The 17,942-nt window shown below is 38.6% G+C and overlaps 1 protein-coding gene across 1 annotated transcript; it reads left to right on the top strand.

Moving 5' to 3' along the window:
* The first annotated feature begins 535 nt into the window (after positions 1-535).
* LOC149801144 (tubulin alpha-1B chain-like) lies at positions 536-17,022 on the top strand. Its single transcript, XM_089955166.1, has 3 exons — positions 536-696; positions 14,825-15,047; positions 15,539-17,022. Exons 1-3 carry the CDS (start codon positions 694-696, stop codon positions 16,666-16,668), a joined length of 1,356 nt encoding a protein of 451 aa, XP_089811292.1. The 5' UTR covers positions 536-693; the 3' UTR covers positions 16,669-17,022.
* Positions 17,023-17,942: the final 920 nt, after the last annotated feature.

Below are 17,942 nucleotides of genomic sequence, written 5' to 3'. Positions count from 1 at the left end.
TATAATTACCTTAGTCACTACAAACCACCGTAATGTATAATTACCTTAGTCACTACAAATATATTTTGGTCTCCATTTTCCATAGGAGTTAAATCATTTTATTTCTTTTATTCTTGTGCTTTAGTCTGGACCTACAATTAACTTTTAACTTGTTTGTAATTAATCCGTTTTATTTTTGTGCTTTAGGCTGGACCTACAATTAACTTTTAACTTGCTTGTAATTAATCCGTTTTCGATCACTTTTAGTACTACTTCACATGAAAAAATTTTGTTCTTGTTTTCGGTTGTTTTTTAAGAGTACTTTTTTGCGTACTTAACGACATCCTGATAGGGTTTGTAAAGATCAGCTAATTACGAAAAACACAGACTTAACTGCAAAGATTATTAAATTGAATATAGTCACAAATATTTTCGAGAACCTAAAATTATTGTTTCTAAAAGGATATCTCCCCTTCATTTCAGTGCTTCTAACGATGCTGCTCCTATTAATGCGAGACTATGATCCCCGACAACGCTTCCCACGTGATTCCAACTACATGTGCCAATACATATATGTAAGCTGAGATAAAATCCAGGTCGCGTAGAAACAATTTACAGAACAAGTCTCACTCAAGGCACATCGAGTCCTACGTGAGAACTACGTTTTCCTAGCCATTTTTTTTTTCTGCCAGAGTTCCACACATTCTTCACACCATGGTAAGTTTTCATACACAAGCACTACACCCTCACAAAAACATACATCCACGTGTATATTCAACTTTTTGGGTGGCTTTTTCCTTTGTGTGCCAAATTATGTACGGAGTTTCGTTGTCCAAGGGATACAGCTGATTATTGTTGAAATATATCTCCAGACGTAACAAACGAACGGAACATCAGGGTCGGGGGTGGCTGCAGGGATAAATATGCCTGTTACGGAAGGCTGAAGTTGGATGGAATGAGGTAGGAACACATTATCCTTGTCCCCTTCCCCCTTTCTTCCCCCTTTTCGAATTAGTTGACATGTATGCTAGAATGAACGGAAAACTGGCTTGCATACGAACTTGTAGCCATCTTGTGCGCCCTCCATTACATATATAGTTGAAATTTGTGAATTTAAGGAAGGGAAACTAACTTCCTGTGCTACAAGTCTATATTCACGTTTGGTCATTAACCCATATATATGGTCCCAATGTAGTATAGCAGAAACTTTATATCGTAATTAATTCGGACTGATATCATTATCTAAATTACACTATTTTAATTACAAATAAAATATTTAATCAACGGCACTAGAACAATAATTTCATTTTTTCTAAACCGCCACACAAAATAAAGTCCTGTATGCATAATACACGTTTTATGAAACAATTCATATAAATGTGTACGGAAGCATATACACAAATGCCTTATCATCATAGTTGTGGTCATATATTCTAACAATAGTGGTCACCGATCTTATGTTTGAATGACATCAACGTTACATGTTTCAGGGGTTAATTCAAACCTGAATGTGAAATCTTTTCGACTTCGTTAAAATTTTTGTAGTAAATAACGGAAAATTAAAAAAATTTATTTCTTAAATGACATTTGATTAAATATCGTTACCTTATCAGTAATATAATCCAGGTACTCCGATCAGTTAGAATCGCATATGATATCTAGTTTTTACTGTACTCATTTAGGATCATGTGAGCACGGAGCAATGCATAAAACGTGCACATAAATCGTAAGTTGTTTTTATAAAAAAGATTTCTGTTGAAGTCGGGCACATCCCAAGTCGACCGCTCCGGTGTCCGAGTGATTCGAGCGTTCGCCCCAGATGCGGGGGTCGTGGGTTCGAACCCCGGCCGAGTCATATCAAAGACATACAAATGTGACTAACAGCTGCCTCGCTAGACGCTCAACGTTAAGAGGCTAGTGTTAGGGCTTGTCGGCCTGGTGTCAGGATAATGTGACTGGGTGGGATATGATGCTACATGTCTGCGGCATGATGCCCCAGTGCTAGACATCACTTTAAACTGCCACACTGCAGACATCGTAGCGATACGAGTGGAAACGTGTTAAAGCTACGTTAAAAATCTAACACACACACACACACACACACACGTATCCCAAGTCAGGAAGCAGCTGGGCCAGGATTAAGAGCATCTGATTTCAAATGGAATTTAAAATAAAATTTAAAAATAAAATTACAGAGCTTACAGAGCTTGGGACTAAGCCGCGAGAGACTGTATACACAAAAATGATATTTGTGATAATGGGGACATATGTAGCTGCTGTGAAATCATATACACATCCTGGACTTGAATGCTTGACACTGGAACAATTGGTGAGAAGTAATGTGCACTATATTACTAAATTCGCTGGTGCACGGCGCGCACGTGCATTTGGTGTCATTTCTGTTTTTTTTTAAATGACGTGTATGTCAACACCGAGTTTCATGGAAGTATTATTTTCCATATTATACCTATTAAATGATAAGTAGCAAATTGGGTAATAGTTCAAATTAAGGTCTCATATTTTGTGCCCACGTATGTGTGTATGGTGTGGATAGTCCAGTAATTCGTCTGACCATTTCACACCTGTGTGTGTGTATGGTGTGGATAGTCCAGTCTTACCATTTCACACCTGCGTGTGGATAGTCCATTAATTCTTCTGACCATTTCACACTTGTGTGTGTATGGTGTGTATAGTCCAGTAATTCGTCTGACCATTTTACACCATGTTAAGATAAATGAACATTAATATTGTGGTGGAAGCAATATAAATGTCCACAATTCTCAGTGCATAAAAGATAAACGGAGCTCGTAATCGGTCAGGAAAGTGGGTGAGGTAAGGTCCCTTCCGCGTTTTTAATGAATGGCAGCTAAAAACTGACAGTTTACAAAGCGCCCGATGTTTTGAAGTTTATAACTTGAACAGACGAAGAGATGCGCAAATTAATGCACGCTTTGACACTGTCATTGACGGAAAGGCACAATCACAACCGATTGTTCACTTTGAAATTTCAGCCTGTTCCATTCTAGAATTCTAAGACAAAGGCATTTTCTCCGTAATTTATCCCTTGCCCTGTCCCCTATGACGACCATGCCCTGCCTTTGGCCCTAATGATGTTTGGAATTCCTAAGAACGCCTTAACAAACCACTCTCGTCAAGGGATATTCGAAAAAAGAAGACAAAAATGGGCCCTGGCCACGAGATACTATGTCTTCAGTGGCGGCGCGAGGGTTCGAGACGCGTGGGGTATGGTGGCGGTAATACTATTTTTAGAGGCGCGCCTATTTGTATTTAACAAACTATGAAGCGTCGAAGCGGACAAAAGCTGGTCCAATGTGAAAGTTGCAGTTGAAATTTCGATGTCGTATGTCGAAAAATTCAATATCACGTGTTGGATCAGATTGCATGTCCTTTAAGTTCCTTTTTCTAGATCGAGAGTTTAGATTTTATATGTTGAATTATACAGTGGTGGTTTAAAGTTCTGTTTCCTATGTCTACGTTTTACAGTGGTTGAAATTTCAGTATCATGAGAATCCCTAATTTACACGTATGCAACTGTTTGTGATGAAAGTTCCATTTCATATGGCGAGTATTTAGATTTCATCTGTTGAATTGCACAGCAACGATAAGCAGCCTCCTTATTTAAAAATAGCACGTTCTGTTCACGAGAGCGACATCTAGCGAAGAAATTCATAGTAATTCTCGACATGTAAATGGTAACTTTCAGACTGTAAATGCATGAAATATAGTGGCGCCTCATAATTGAATACACGTATGATGTATCTTAATACTAGATATTATTTTGAAATGTTAAAGGTGACATTGTATAATATTACTTTTAACACTAACACATCATTTCACCATATAAAAATAACAATTCTGACATGCACAAAAAATGTCCAATTACCGCTGTGTAATTCAACAGATACAACATGAAAACTCGGCATACGAAATGGAACTTTCAGCACAATCAATGTGATTCAACATGTTAAATTGAAACTCTCGACTTATGACACTGAAATGTCAACAACTGCCGTGTAATTCAAAAGATACAATCTAAAAACTCGACATTGGACATCGAATTTTCAACCAGCGCTGTGTAATTCAACCGATGAAATATAAACACTCAACATATGAAATGGAACATTCAACATAAACTCTTTGAACCAGTACGTAAATTAGGAATTCTTGACGTATGACATTGAAATTTCAACCACCGCCGTGCATTTTAAACGACACAATCTGAACCCTCGGCATAGAAAATATAACTTTCAACAATCTACTGTTTAATTCAAACGATACAACCTAAAATCTCGACCTAGAAAATGGAACTTTAAAGAGAAGCATTTTTGATAGAACACGTGAAATTGGAATTCTGGACATATGATATTAAAATTTCAACGGCAACGTTCTTGGGGGCCCCGAGTGGCCGAGTGGTCTAAAGCGCTCTTCGTTACGGATCACTGCTATCTCACCTCTGTCTGCGGCGGTTCGAGTCTAAGATTCAGCCAATGTGGGCATGTGAGAAAGCCTGCCAGTAGCTTCTCGTGGGTCGGTGGTTCTTTCCGGGGTTTTCCGGGTTCTTCCTCCACCATTAATACTGGCCGCCATGTATAGCCTATCGTGCTGAAAAATGGCGTTAAACCCCACAACAACAACAACAGCAACGTTCTGATTGACCTGCTTTTGTCCGCTACAGCACCTCATAACTTACGGCTCATGTCCATAGTCTGGAGGATTCAAGTTGCAATAAACAGTAAGAAGCAAATTCGCAAGCCTGAAAGATATATCGGTAAATTAAAAAAGGGGCACTGTCGCGAGGATTCGAGACGCCAGGGATGGGGTGGGATGGATATAATGTTCTTTATTGGCGCTTATACTTTGACACAGAGGATAATATTTATGCCAGTTGCCAAGCCCCCCTCCCCCTCCCCGCCCATAAAGGTATATTGATGAATTGCCCCCGTTACAGTAATGTGAGGGTGGAATACTATGAACATTTCAGCTGAAGAAATAAAAACTTATGACCGCCCCCCTCCCCTTCACCAGGCGTCCAGTAGGAATTGTTCCCTCCCAACCACGCTACTGCATATCTTGGCATGATTTCCCCTTTTTATTGTCACACTCAGTAACGAAATTCACAAGTTCCGGTGTGTTTCGAAACCGATCACTTCTATTTCGACATCATGGTATTGCGAACTACAACAATGATTTACTTACTCCAGAACTGAAATGTTTTACACCGTGCAAAACTTCGCACCTCCAAATTCCAAAAAGCATCGGCAATTTTACGCTTTGCAAAAACATAGTAACACACATATTGGAAAGAATTTTGCTTGCTTTAAAATTTCTTGCAAGAGATATATTAGAATGGCTTGCGTAATTCATGAAAATTAAACAAAGTTATGGGGCCACGTGTTTGGAACTAATTTGTTGCTCTTAACATACATACGTGACCTCAAGAGTTGGTCTGCGTAGGGATACTATCCATGATTGGATAGTTAAAAGAACCCAGATAGCAGAGTAAATTATTTAGCGATTATTGCGTAGAGTGACTCTGTACAACACCGAAGTTCTTTAATACAGAAGAGTACGGGATAAGGTAGAACTCGATCATCCGTATAGTTAAACGCGTGGATGATGTAAAAAAAAATAACACGAACAGTTTTATTTAAATTGAATACGTTGATTGTAGTTTTCCGCAATTTGTCATGCTAATATATACCTGACATGTCCGACGGGACTGACGTTTGGTTTGACTATAAAATACTCAAAACAAGCATTGGAATATTCGGCGGGAACACAAAAAACGAATGTCCAAACTTTGGTGAAACTTGGGTCAGTAATTTAAATCCATGCACACTTAATGAGATCATCTATTACTCAAAATAAATATAGTGGTAGGCGTGAAATTGCTTTGTGGATATTTAAACAGTATAATGTAACTACATGTATAGGCAACGATAGGATTTTGTTCCCCCGGCAAAGCCATATTTACGGGGGTGGGGAAGCCAAAATAAACAAACACACACACACACAACGGATGGTAATAAATGTAAGCTCTACTAGGGTCAGGCACCTGATTACTATGATTGATTAATAGATTTATTGGATTAAAGTCTTTTATTGTCGATGGGCATGTACGACTAGTTGGTTGCCCGCGTTTGCTGGCTATTTAATTTGTGCCTTAAACCGCTTTTTCATGCTGCCATTGCAAGCCTCCGAAAAGTAGAGGCGCTCGGAATGCCTTCGTTCGTGTTCCTTCGATGGAAACTACGACCTCGTACTCAATCAGCATTAACTTCATTATTCCGAATATGTGCCCCCAGTGTTATGAGTTACGGGGTGGTTCCTAGCCTACCGCCAAACATCTGATTCGAATCTTCCCGAGTTGTGACTTTTCGTATTACGTTAGTGTGTTGCTTTTCGTGTACTATCCATACTTTTATTTCCCGAGAGCTTTGCTGAATGGGTTTTGGCTTAGAACAACTTCTGATTTTTGCGATAACAATTCGGTTGCCTTGATGTCATAAGTTGGAACAAAACCAATCGGGATCCTTTCAGGGCCAATTGAGTTTTTGTCAAAAGAGGTTCTACTTGGTCAAGATGAAACCCCTATTAAATAACGGCGTGTCTGGGTTTTCGTTGTTGGTTTTGTATTGTTTTTGTTATTTTTGTTATATTTTTTTATTGAGGAGGGTAGATGTGTGTGCTATACTTTCTGCCTGTTATAGATGTACATGTTCCCTGTGCGCAATACTGTATGTGTGCAACATATTTTTGTATTCCTACGGTGGGGGTCTTGGGATGGGCCGTTCGGATTGGAGTGTTGTTTTTTGGGGGATGGCAATGCTTTTTTGTACCTTCTGGTCTTGAGCGTTTATTTGTTAGGCAAATTCTTTTGTTTCCTTTCTTTTCTCCTTTGTTAGGCAAATTCTTTTTGTTTCCTATCTTTCCTCCGTAGCCTGCTTGTTTTCATACTCTTTTATAATGCTTTTTCTTCTTATGGTCTTGTTCCCCGTGTAGCTGATATTCCTCTTTCTGTTCCAGATCTTTATTTCTGCCTCGTTTTCATTTTCCTACTGTGATGTTTCCTCATTTTTCTGATCTTTGCTATTTCTGCTACTGATTTCTCGCGGTTTTTCTTGTTCTCTGTTGCTGCCGTTTTCTGTTTGTATCCTGATCTTTATCGCTTCTCTATTCGCCTTGTAATTCCCTTGTTCTAGGATTTTGTTTGCTGGCCCCTAACCTGATTCATTTGGTAGGGTATTTGTGGATAACCTCTGTACTTTTTCTTGGGTATAATCGATTGGGATTTTTTGAGTTAATTTAACGTGCGCTATCTGAACAAGTGCTGTCTTTGTTATTATTGGTATTTGTTCGAGTTCAGCTGAAATCTTTGTGTTGATCGTGTTTTAGAATTATTTTAACTGTTTTCCTTACCATTGTGCTTTTCCTTCCAATGTGTTTTATTTGAGTCGTTTCTATAAAGTTGTGTAGTTGGACCAATCCGACTATTTGTTTGGTCGTAGCGGGGAGGGGGTACCTGCTTGATTTGGTTTTGGACTTATTTAAACCCAGTTTTTATTCTCTTAGTGTCACCACCCCCCACCCCCCCGACAATCTGTTTTAGTCATATCTATAAAGCTGTGTTTTGCGACCTCTTGTTGTTTTGTCGTGTGGATAGATATGATTTATGTGACTAAGTGTCTCTCTAATTATTTTATTGTTAGATATGTCCTGAACTTTTATTTAGACTGCTTTGATTGAGATATAGTTGCATTATACTTTGCCCCCTTTTTAATTTTTTTTTTTTACATAGTCTATTAGATGTTTTAAAATCTGGGTACTAGTTCCCTTCCTCAACCAGTTTCTAGAGAAGACGATTCGATTTCATATGCATATAGATTCCCAAATCTGTTGCAAAAGTCACCGGGACGAGAAAGGGAAATAATCCACGCACAAATATAAATACATGCTGATAATTAATTCGTTGTACTAAAGTAGAGAAAGAAAGATACCAATAATGTTTTTGTTTTTTGTTCGTTTTTTCCTTGTTTTTTCTTGTGTGTTTGTTTTGGTTGAGGGGAGGGGGGTTGGGGTTTTTTTTTGTTGTTGTAACGGCTATCTCGAGACCGCTGCAACTAAAATGATTGGTTCCAAAGTCATATCAACTGAAATGATTGGTTCCAAAGTCATATCAACTAAAATGATTGGTTCCAAAGTCATATCAACTAAAATGATTTGTTCCAAAGTCATATCAACTAAAATGATCGTTTCCAAAGTCATATCAACTAAAATGACTGGTTCCAAAGTCATATCAACATACCCATGCACATTATAGCCATATTTGTATTACTGACTTTTAAGAGAGCGAAGAAAAGTGTAGTGCCAGATTTTAAATAGGTAAAAATCCTGGCATTGCACCACTCGGTCAGCTACCGTGGTGTGTCCTTGGGCAAGGCACTTTATTTACTTCAATTGTCTCGGCACTAAATAACCTACTTGTGTTGCTGTGTCATTAAGCACCAAACCAGATTTCAAACCAATCGGTAATTCCATATGTGTTCAATGACTTAAAAATTTAAATGAAAGATCAAATGCGTAACTATATTGGAGTTTCCTTTCCCGAAGTAAGACGATTTATGGTGGGATTGGTAATGGTTTGCTGGACTGACTGCAATAGCTCCCAACAAAACGTATGACCAACAACAGTTCACATGTTCTTCAACAACTTTATTACACGTGTCATTTCAAGGCTGTATTGAAAAAATTGGGTATGTTGTCAGCAATGTGCCTCTTCAGTATTCTGACATCATGATCACCTTGTGAGTTGGAATTTAAATTATACTGATTCAGCAGGTTTTACGTTGGTCCCTTATAAACTAATTAAATCATCGCTGCATAGTTCACATATCGCCTTGTTTCTGTTCCAAAATGCCATCAAACTCGCTGGGTAAACAAACGAAGATTCGACAACTAATACTTGCCAAAAAGTGTTAGAATTTGAATGAACGGATATGCGTTTCAACTCTAATAGTTATAAAAGGTTGGCCGAATGGCACGATGCGCCTGTCTTTACAGATCACTGACATCACCCCTCTGTCCGCGTGGGTTGGAATCCCGGTTCGGCCTGCCAGTACCTTCCTGTGGGTCGGTGGTTTCTCTCATGATTTTCCCGGGCTTTTCCTCCATTAGATACGGCCTATCGTGTGCTGAAGAATGACATTAAACCCACAAAACCAAACTTATTGTTTATATTTTCTGACATCGCGTTGCCAAAAGCTATCTCGTTGTCACATGATATTGTGTCGTGGCCACGCGATTTTATGTCACGGTAGTAAGATAAATATATTTATATATTTATCAATGCCCCGTCCTTTCTTCCTCCTGCGAGATTACGCACACACTGAAGTTAAGTGGAAATAACGTACAGAACGACCTAGTATCACTACTAAACGCACATGTATAAATTAGTTCAGAAATTATAACCTGCGGTCAGGCCTATCTGGTATCAACCAGAACGAGTCGATTTTGTATCCATGAGTCACACGAGGTTTCTTGGTCTGAAATCAGAACACGTATCTATCTAGTTTGCCAAAGAATGTATATTTTGCATCTGCATACGGATCATACATCCGATTATGTACACAACATGTATGTATGTATGTATGTCAGCTCTGTATCGACAATAAAGTTGCAATTACGAATTTCCCGTTATTCTCGACTGTAACACTTATATTTTCCGACTCGGCGTCGGTGAGCTGAGCTATTAAGGCAGGGCACAAAGCCTCAATAAATTATACTGGTATGTATACATTTCCACCATTGAGATGAGGAGAATGTTTGTATTTAACTAAATCAGAAGGAGTTGTTTCCCTTGGGATTTTTTTAAAATGCGTATATAATCCACCCACCTACATGTACTTGTTTACTAATAATTGTATTTGATAGTTGTCTCAAATCTTTTCCTTTAAAATGAATTATAAGAGAAGCTTTCTTTTTAATGAAAGAGATTCTGGTGTAGAAATTAGTATTCTAAAGAAGGGAGGGAAGCAGACTAGCTTGACGAGAAAGATGTCTCTACGTCGGTCAGTCTGTCTACCAAATCTCCCAGATCGGTGGGTGGGATTTAAGAAAACCTCGTTATATCTGCAGGAAGGGTGTGGTTCTTGGCATTTGCCTCTAGGGGTCCATATTGTGTGGTTTTGGGGTGGCGGTCAAGGTATACGTATAAATAATTTGAAATTGCACGACACTTTCAAATATTTTACAAGGAAACTTCATGTATTCAATCATAGCAGGAGGACGCGTTATATCTAAAATGAAGCAGTTTGTGGCCCATGTGTAATTGTCAGGTGGTCGGGGTGAGGACGATGGGAAGTTTTCTTTTTGATATGCAGTGGAAATCATGTGCATTTGCTCTTGATAAAAACGTGATCTTTATTTGAATGAATAGTGCACAATGTAATTTTGACTGTAAACTATGAGCGGCTGGCTCTGCTCCTTAGTCGACAATTGGTAGTTCACTGTAAACATACGGTGAAGTAGCTATGGACGGTTTGCGCGCTTGACATTAATTTCAAAAACAGCACAAGCCCGTAGCAAAGTTTTCCAAATATATCCATATCTTTAATTATTAAACAATAATAGCTTTAAACAAATCCACATCATAGCCTTAAGAAACTTGACGGGTCAATTTACGAAACTATCCCCTGCCATCTTAGTCTCCCAGGGAGTAAGTCCTTACAATCGCGAAGATAGTGTTCATCATCAGTCAAGGAATGCAGTCAGATCGATGCTAATACTTAACATGATAAACTTGGGTAAAGTGTGTGTGTGTGTGTGTGATATGGTACACGGTAGTCCAACAAATCAGCTTCTTCCAAAAAGATGGAAAAATTGTGCTGATACTCAAATTTGGTGTCTGATGTCACCTATTCATTAAATCGTGCAATTGATGCTGGCAAATGTACCTGCAACTCATCGGTGCACATTTTAGACACTTGCCGGTATTATCACGGCTCTTGAGTTACGGTCGGCTGAACGGTCCTTTCAGGGATATGTATAGACGATTTCCGGATCACATATGTTCAACAACTTGCAAGTTCCACGTGAAATAACACATCCCTAACTCTCATGATCATTTCTAAGTTCGTGGGTACCTATTGCTATTATATCAGAAACGGCAACAAATCCGATGCAACTAATTTTAATTCTTTTAGGTGGCGTGCTACAGGTTCGTATTTTGCTCAGGGTTAGAGTTCTAAAGAAAGAGAATTTCCATGTATTCCTCGCTGGGCTATTTATAAATACTTTGTATATCTTAGGTATTAATAAAATAACTTTTAATTCAGTTTAGTTTTGGTGTATGATTGATGGGTATAATTTAGGTTATGGAGTATACGTGTTGGTCTTACTTCAGATGTGCATTGCAGTTTCAGAGCTTGTCTTGCCCATTCTGACAAATCCATTGTCTCTATCTTAACAACTGCTAAAAATAATAGTTTTACTTTAGAATAATTTATGTTGATTTGTGGCACTCCTAGGAGCAGCCATCATGGTTATTTATGTTCGCCAATGATATCCATTTTCCGCAAGTACAATATGCAAGGAAATTTCAGCCACATGACGCGAACTTAGCATAGAGGTATGCTAAACTTATCTCCATTATGCACGTTACAAATGCGAACAAGTTCACCTTACACCTGTCACTCTCTCAGAATTGTGTGATATATGTCGAGCGTACCTTTATTTGAATGGCTCATTCGGAACTGCATCGGCGTTTTCGGCGAGACAAAAATATGCCTCGGATGTATTTAGGCGCAATAATTTACAGAGAAATCATATATTATTTTCGGAAATTTCTCCACAAAGAAAGAAACCCAGTATAGTCAGGTTCCTCTCTACGGTTATTATGTACTTCCAAGGGAGAGACTGGTATAATGAGAAGATGTTTGCATCAGCAACGTCAATAATGGGGAGAATGTTGGTATACCTATGTGACAAAAATTTATTTGGCATTTGATAATTATGGAAACTACAATGCAATATATAAAACAGACCGCTGATTAAACTGGTTGCACCCATGTGCTTCAAATGAGTATGAACTAATCCAGGTCAAATGAGTATGAGCTAGTCGAAGTCAAATGAGTATGAACTAGTCCAAGTCAAATGAGTATGAACTAGTCGAAGTCAAATGAGTATGAACTAGTCGAAGTCAAATGAGTATGAACTAATCCAAGTCAAATGAGTATGAACTAGTCCAAGTCAAATGAGTATGAACTAGTCGAAGTCAAATGAGTATGAACTAGTCGAAGTCAAATGAGTATTAACTAGTCCAAGTCAAATGAGTATTAACTAGTCGAAGTCAAATGAGTATTAACTAGTCCAAGGCAAACTAACTTTAGCATCTATTAATAAAGCGAAAACGAATCTTGCCACATTAGACAATACGAGCTTCTGAAAGTACAATGAATAAATTATAAAATATGTAAAAAGCTTTAGAGAAATTTATCGTTTTGTTGGTTCTAATTTATCTTTGAATTCAGGAGGTGAAAAAGACCAGATTCGCTTGTATTATATACTAATGTTACAAGACTTAGCAAACATTCTACTCTTGACCTTCAGCCAATGTGGGTATGTGAGAAAGCTTACCAGTAGCTTCTCGTGTGTCGGTGGTTCTTTCCGGGGTTTTCCCGGGTTCTTCCTCCACCATTAATACTGGCCGCCATGTATAGCCTATCGTGTGCTGAAAAATGGCGTTAAACCCCACAACAACAACAACAACAACTCTTGACCTTTGGCCTGTTTAAATCTGATCTGTTCCGTCCCTCTTCAAACTATAAAATTTAGCAGTGACATCTCAGGAATATTTAAATTTTATGTTCATATCTTTTTGCATAGAACTGGTTAATTGTTTTGAAAATGCAATAGTTAACTTTTATAGTGGAGGGTTCGAAGGGCTAGGCTTGTGTGGGACTTCGCTACTAATGAATTCGGTTCTGTGGAAGAAATGCATGACAACTGTTTCGATGTTTGCGATTTAAATGTTTCAGCTCTCGAACCAAACTTAAATCGTACAATAAAAAAAACTGTGTACTGAGAGAGGGCCATTATAAGGTGAAGTTGGCTGCATTTGGCATTATACACAACGGAGAGAAGGTTCGCATACCGATAATACTTTAATATACTGTGACGTCTTTCTTTATATGTGGTAATTATGGAAACTGCGCTATGTAAAGGAGACAGTGGTTAAAAGTAGCTGCTACCATGTAATGGAATGGCGAGCCTGAAATAGTGTAACATTCAGTTATTAAAATAGGGAAAATAAATTATGCACAATTAGACAATACGAGCCTCTGAAAGTGCAATGAACGAATTATAATTTGTCTAAAATGTAAAAACTTAAGTTCTCAGCTTTTATTGCAATCTATCTTTGAAATCTAGGAAGTGAAAATAACTACGGAGCTAGCAGTCTTTTGCGACATGCTTATTTGAAGTAAGGTCAAACTTTTTACTCTATAACCACAGTTACATCAATCAATCATATGCCTAAATAAAGGTAATTAAAAGTTATTCTAACAAAACCTAACATATGCAGGGTATTGGGATTGAATAACCATGATAACAGTGAGCAAACCCTGGGAAATTCTTTTTCTTAAACAACCAAACCGAAACTATCGAGTGGACCCTCAAAACCACCTCAACTATTTCCACAGCTGATATGACTGTAGGATTGACGGTGATTTTACGAAAGCACATCATTCGCAACTCCTAGGTCAATCCTTGTTTCGTAAATATAAGAAGTTGTCCGTATGATTGCTACTGATATACATTCGCAGCATAATCCGTACGATTTACCAAAAACTTGCGAATGTTGAAAGTTGTCGTTACTCTGGTGATGTCACAAACATCCCATAATTGTTTCAATGGGAACTTTCAAATGATTGGTTGATGTAGCAGATGGAACGGCAGTATTTAGTCAGTAACTTAAAAATGTCCACAGGCGGTAAGGATGTGACTTTCCAGGTCGATTTATAAGCTGTCAAACATTTGATCCGGAAATAGTCTGTACATATCGTCGAAAGGAAGAATCGGGAGAAATACAGGTATGTGTCCAATATGTAAACCAATATTTTGCGGATATATTTGTCTGCATCAATTGCACGATTTAATGAACAGGTGATTTGTTCTGTATATAAAATATACCGATCTCCTATAATGGCTTTCATGTCCCGGTGCTCGTTTGTGAAGAATGCATTCTCCCCCCCCCCACCCCCCCATTAGGAAATTTTCAACTATTTGTTCAACAATGTATTTCAGGAAGTTGTATGGAACTCGCATCATATTTGGAATATGACATATGTTTTGGTACCACTCTTGCTTTCCTATCATGCCCCGACATAGGCTTCCTAATTTATATTTCAGTAATACTAATCCAACGTATATCGTATTTGAAATATAGCTATATCGTATGCTTACATTTAGAATTCATTCCCTTAGGTCTTGATCCCTGGAAGGGGCATTGGGAGTCTTTGGATAAAGTTTTTTAAAAAAAAATATTTGGATAGATTGTCTCTGGAAAACGGCAGCTGTTTCCTGAAGCAAATTTCTCGTACAGTTCTTTTTGTAGAATTAAAGTATATTTACAAAATAATTGCTGATCAGAGGAAGATCGCGCAAAATTTTAGACAAGCAAAATTTACGTCATGGTGAAGATGCATTTTAATCTTTGGTTGGACAGAATGGTTTCTATACAAACAACGTCTCACATTTGGACTAGAAGTATTTTGAAATACATGCATTCTTCGTTTCGTAATCTAATTAACATTTTAATTCTTTTCAGCGTGAATGCATCAGTATACATATTGGCCAGGCTGGAGTACAAATTGGTAATGCATGCTGGGAGTTGTACTGCTTAGAACATGGTATCCAACCTGATGGGCAGATGCCAAGTGACAAAACTATTAGAAAGGGAGACGATTCATTCAACACTTTTTTCAGTGAGACTGGGGCTGGAAAGCACGTACCAAGGGCAGTGTTTGTTGACTTAGAACCAACTGTTGTCGGTAAGTGCTTATGCTTGAAAAGAAACTCGTCTGGAATAATAAAAAAAGAGTGGGAGAACAGTGTTTGAAATACAGATCACAGGTTGAATCTAGAATTACTGAAAAATCAAAATTCTTGATAGGTACAGCTAAACTTCATTAGATGCAAGTTTATAATTAATTATTCGGATATACAAAAATACCCGGCATTACTACAATGATATATACATTAGCGGCTAAGAGTCCTGCGTCGCTTGCATCCTCAACAAATTAGAAGGAAAAAAATCTGGAAACTAATAGAAAACACGTAGATCCACTGTACCTGAATTCTCAACGTTTTTCTGTAATTGACATGTTAGCTGGGGTTGTATGTATTGCTCGCATTGATTATAAGAACGTTCATAAAATAATCGGTCAAACACACCTAAACCTTGTCTTGTATTTTGTCAACATTCCTGAAGATTTGCTATGGTGAAATAACCTAAAGTGATTATGCTACTTTTCGATTTCAGATGAGGTTCGAACTGGGATATACCGGCAGCTGTACCATCCCGAACAGTTGATCTCCGGCAAAGAGGATGCAGCCAACAACTACGCCAGGGGTCACTACACGGTGGGCAAGGAGATTATAGATCTCGTTCTCGACAGAGTACGCAAACTAGCCGATCAGTGTACCGGCCTTCAAGGGTTCTTGGTGTTCCACAGTTTTGGTGGAGGAACTGGATCCGGGTTTTGCTCTTTGCTCATGGAAAGACTGAGCGTGGACTATGGAAAGAAATCAAAGCTTGAATTTTCCATTTACCCTGCACCTCGAGTAGCTACTGCAGTAGTTGAGCCATACAATTCAATCCTGACAACTCACACCACATTAGAACATAGTGATTGCGCCTTTATGGTCGACAACGAAGCAATTTATGACATTTGTCGACGTAACCTCGACGTAGAGCGTCCGTCCTACATCAACCTAAATCGTCTGATTGCTCAGATTGTAAGCTCCATCACCGCCTCTCTCCGCTTTGACGGGGCTCTTAACGTGGATCTGACGGAGTTCCAGACTAACTTGGTGCCCTACCCACGTATCCACTTCCCCCTGGCCACATATGCTCCTGTTGTCTCCGCTGAGAAGGCCTATCACGAACAGCTTACTGTGGCGGAGATCACTAACATGTGTTTCGAGCCTGCCAACCAGTTGGTCAAATGCGATCCACGTCATGGCAAGTACATGGCCTGCTGCTTGTTATACAGAGGGGATGTTGTTCCGAAAGACGTCAATGCCGCCATTGCCACGATCAAGACGAAGCGATCCATCCAGTTTGTTGATTGGTGTCCAACCGGATTCAAAGTTGGTATCAACTACCAGCCACCTACAGCTGTTCCTGGAGCTGACTTGGCTAAGGTTCAGCGGGCAGTGTGTATGTTGAGCAATACCACGGCCATTGCAGAAGCCTGGGCCAGACTTGATCACAAGTTCGATTTAATGTATGCCAAGAGAGCCTTTGTCCACTGGTATGTCGGTGAGGGTATGGAGGAGGGAGAATTTTCAGAGGCACGTGAAGATCTTGCAGCTCTGGAGAAGGACTACGAAGAGGTTGGTGTGGATACAGTTACAGGCGAAGAACAAGAAGATGCAAACGAATATTGAGAACTATTATGCACTAGCACCATCGTTAAGGTTGAAGAAACCAAAACCAAGACAAGTATGTGTAAATGTTCGATCACTAAAAACTAACAGTCTAAGATTACGTTATTGAGAACAACGTGCGCTTCTGCAGCACAATCAATTCTTCCACTGCGTCTACCTCATCAACTACTTCATTTGCAAACTACTTAACAAATCATCTTTCCACGCATATTCCTAATGTCAAACGTTATTTCGTTTGTCAAGAAATATTTCTCCTTTTGACTGAACTTAAGAAGGCATTTTCATTGTTTTGTTTTAAAAGTTCATATTAGTAGTAATAAACGATGATCAATAATTCTAGAATGGAAATGAAAATGTTCTTTTTAGTTAATGATTCCTCTACCCTGCTTTCCATTTCATTCTTCTCGTCTCGATAGTTGTGATGGCGGCATAAATTCCTGTTGAAACAAATCTTTATCTTATGAACTGTCCAATTGTTTGTGGGACGGACTATGCTTACAGTCAAAATATGGACGAGCGCTTCAAATTTCAGACATGATTTTAGCACATCAAATCTTTATTCACAGAATTTATAATTAACTTCTTTCGAGTATGGACATTTTAGCTGATTAGAGCAATAACTATTTTGTTTGCTTTGTTTTCGGCTAAGTACTTTTCAACAGCAACAATGTGAAAGCGTAAAATATCCCATTGGGATGGAACTGTAGGACAGTGTAAACGCCCCCTCTCTTTGTAAAGGGCGAGGGTTGATTGCCGGATTGTACCTTCTTTCAAGGTGTCCACTTCATTCGGTTCTCATTATCTAGGAGATGATCGCCCTCGGTGTTATTGCCAGGATCGAATAAACTTACAGGTAGAATAAATATACATCTGAGCAGATATATAGAATAGAACGACTCGATTCTCCGTACATAGAAAATCAAAATTTAATCAATTACATTAACAATGGTGATAACACGATACATTAGGAATATACACTTCCTTTTGGAATAAATCTTTCACCGAATTTCAAAACAAATTTATTTATAAACATAGCTGCTCTGTTTTACTGATAGAATTAGTTCATCATACGATCGAGTGAACAATCGAAGTGGTTGCCTTGTACAATTCCATAACCTGCTGATCTCTGGTATCTTCAATTTCAATGTAGCTGTTCTGTCCTTTCGCCTTTTTTCTCTCTAATTTCTCTCCCAAGCTCCCTACTGATTCGCCTCCTTTCGGCGATATGACTGAAAAGCTGTTAAAGCTACGTTAAAATCCACATCACATCACAT

This window comes from Sinohyriopsis cumingii, chromosome 4 (assembly GCF_028554795.1).
Source record: "Sinohyriopsis cumingii isolate HCF-2022 chromosome 4, ASM2855479v2, whole genome shotgun sequence".
Taxonomy (NCBI): Eukaryota; Metazoa; Mollusca; class Bivalvia; order Unionida; family Unionidae; genus Sinohyriopsis; species Sinohyriopsis cumingii.
Note: the sequence above shows the minus strand (reverse complement) of the source record. Positions and strands in the feature narration are given on the sequence as shown.

Excerpts from the sequence above, each read along its gene's own strand:
- LOC149801144 (XM_089955166.1), top strand. Across the intron at positions 15,048-15,538 it reads CTTAGAACCAACTGTTGTCG|ATGAGGTTCGAACTGGGATA; the intron begins GTAAGTGCTTAT and ends TTTCGATTTCAG.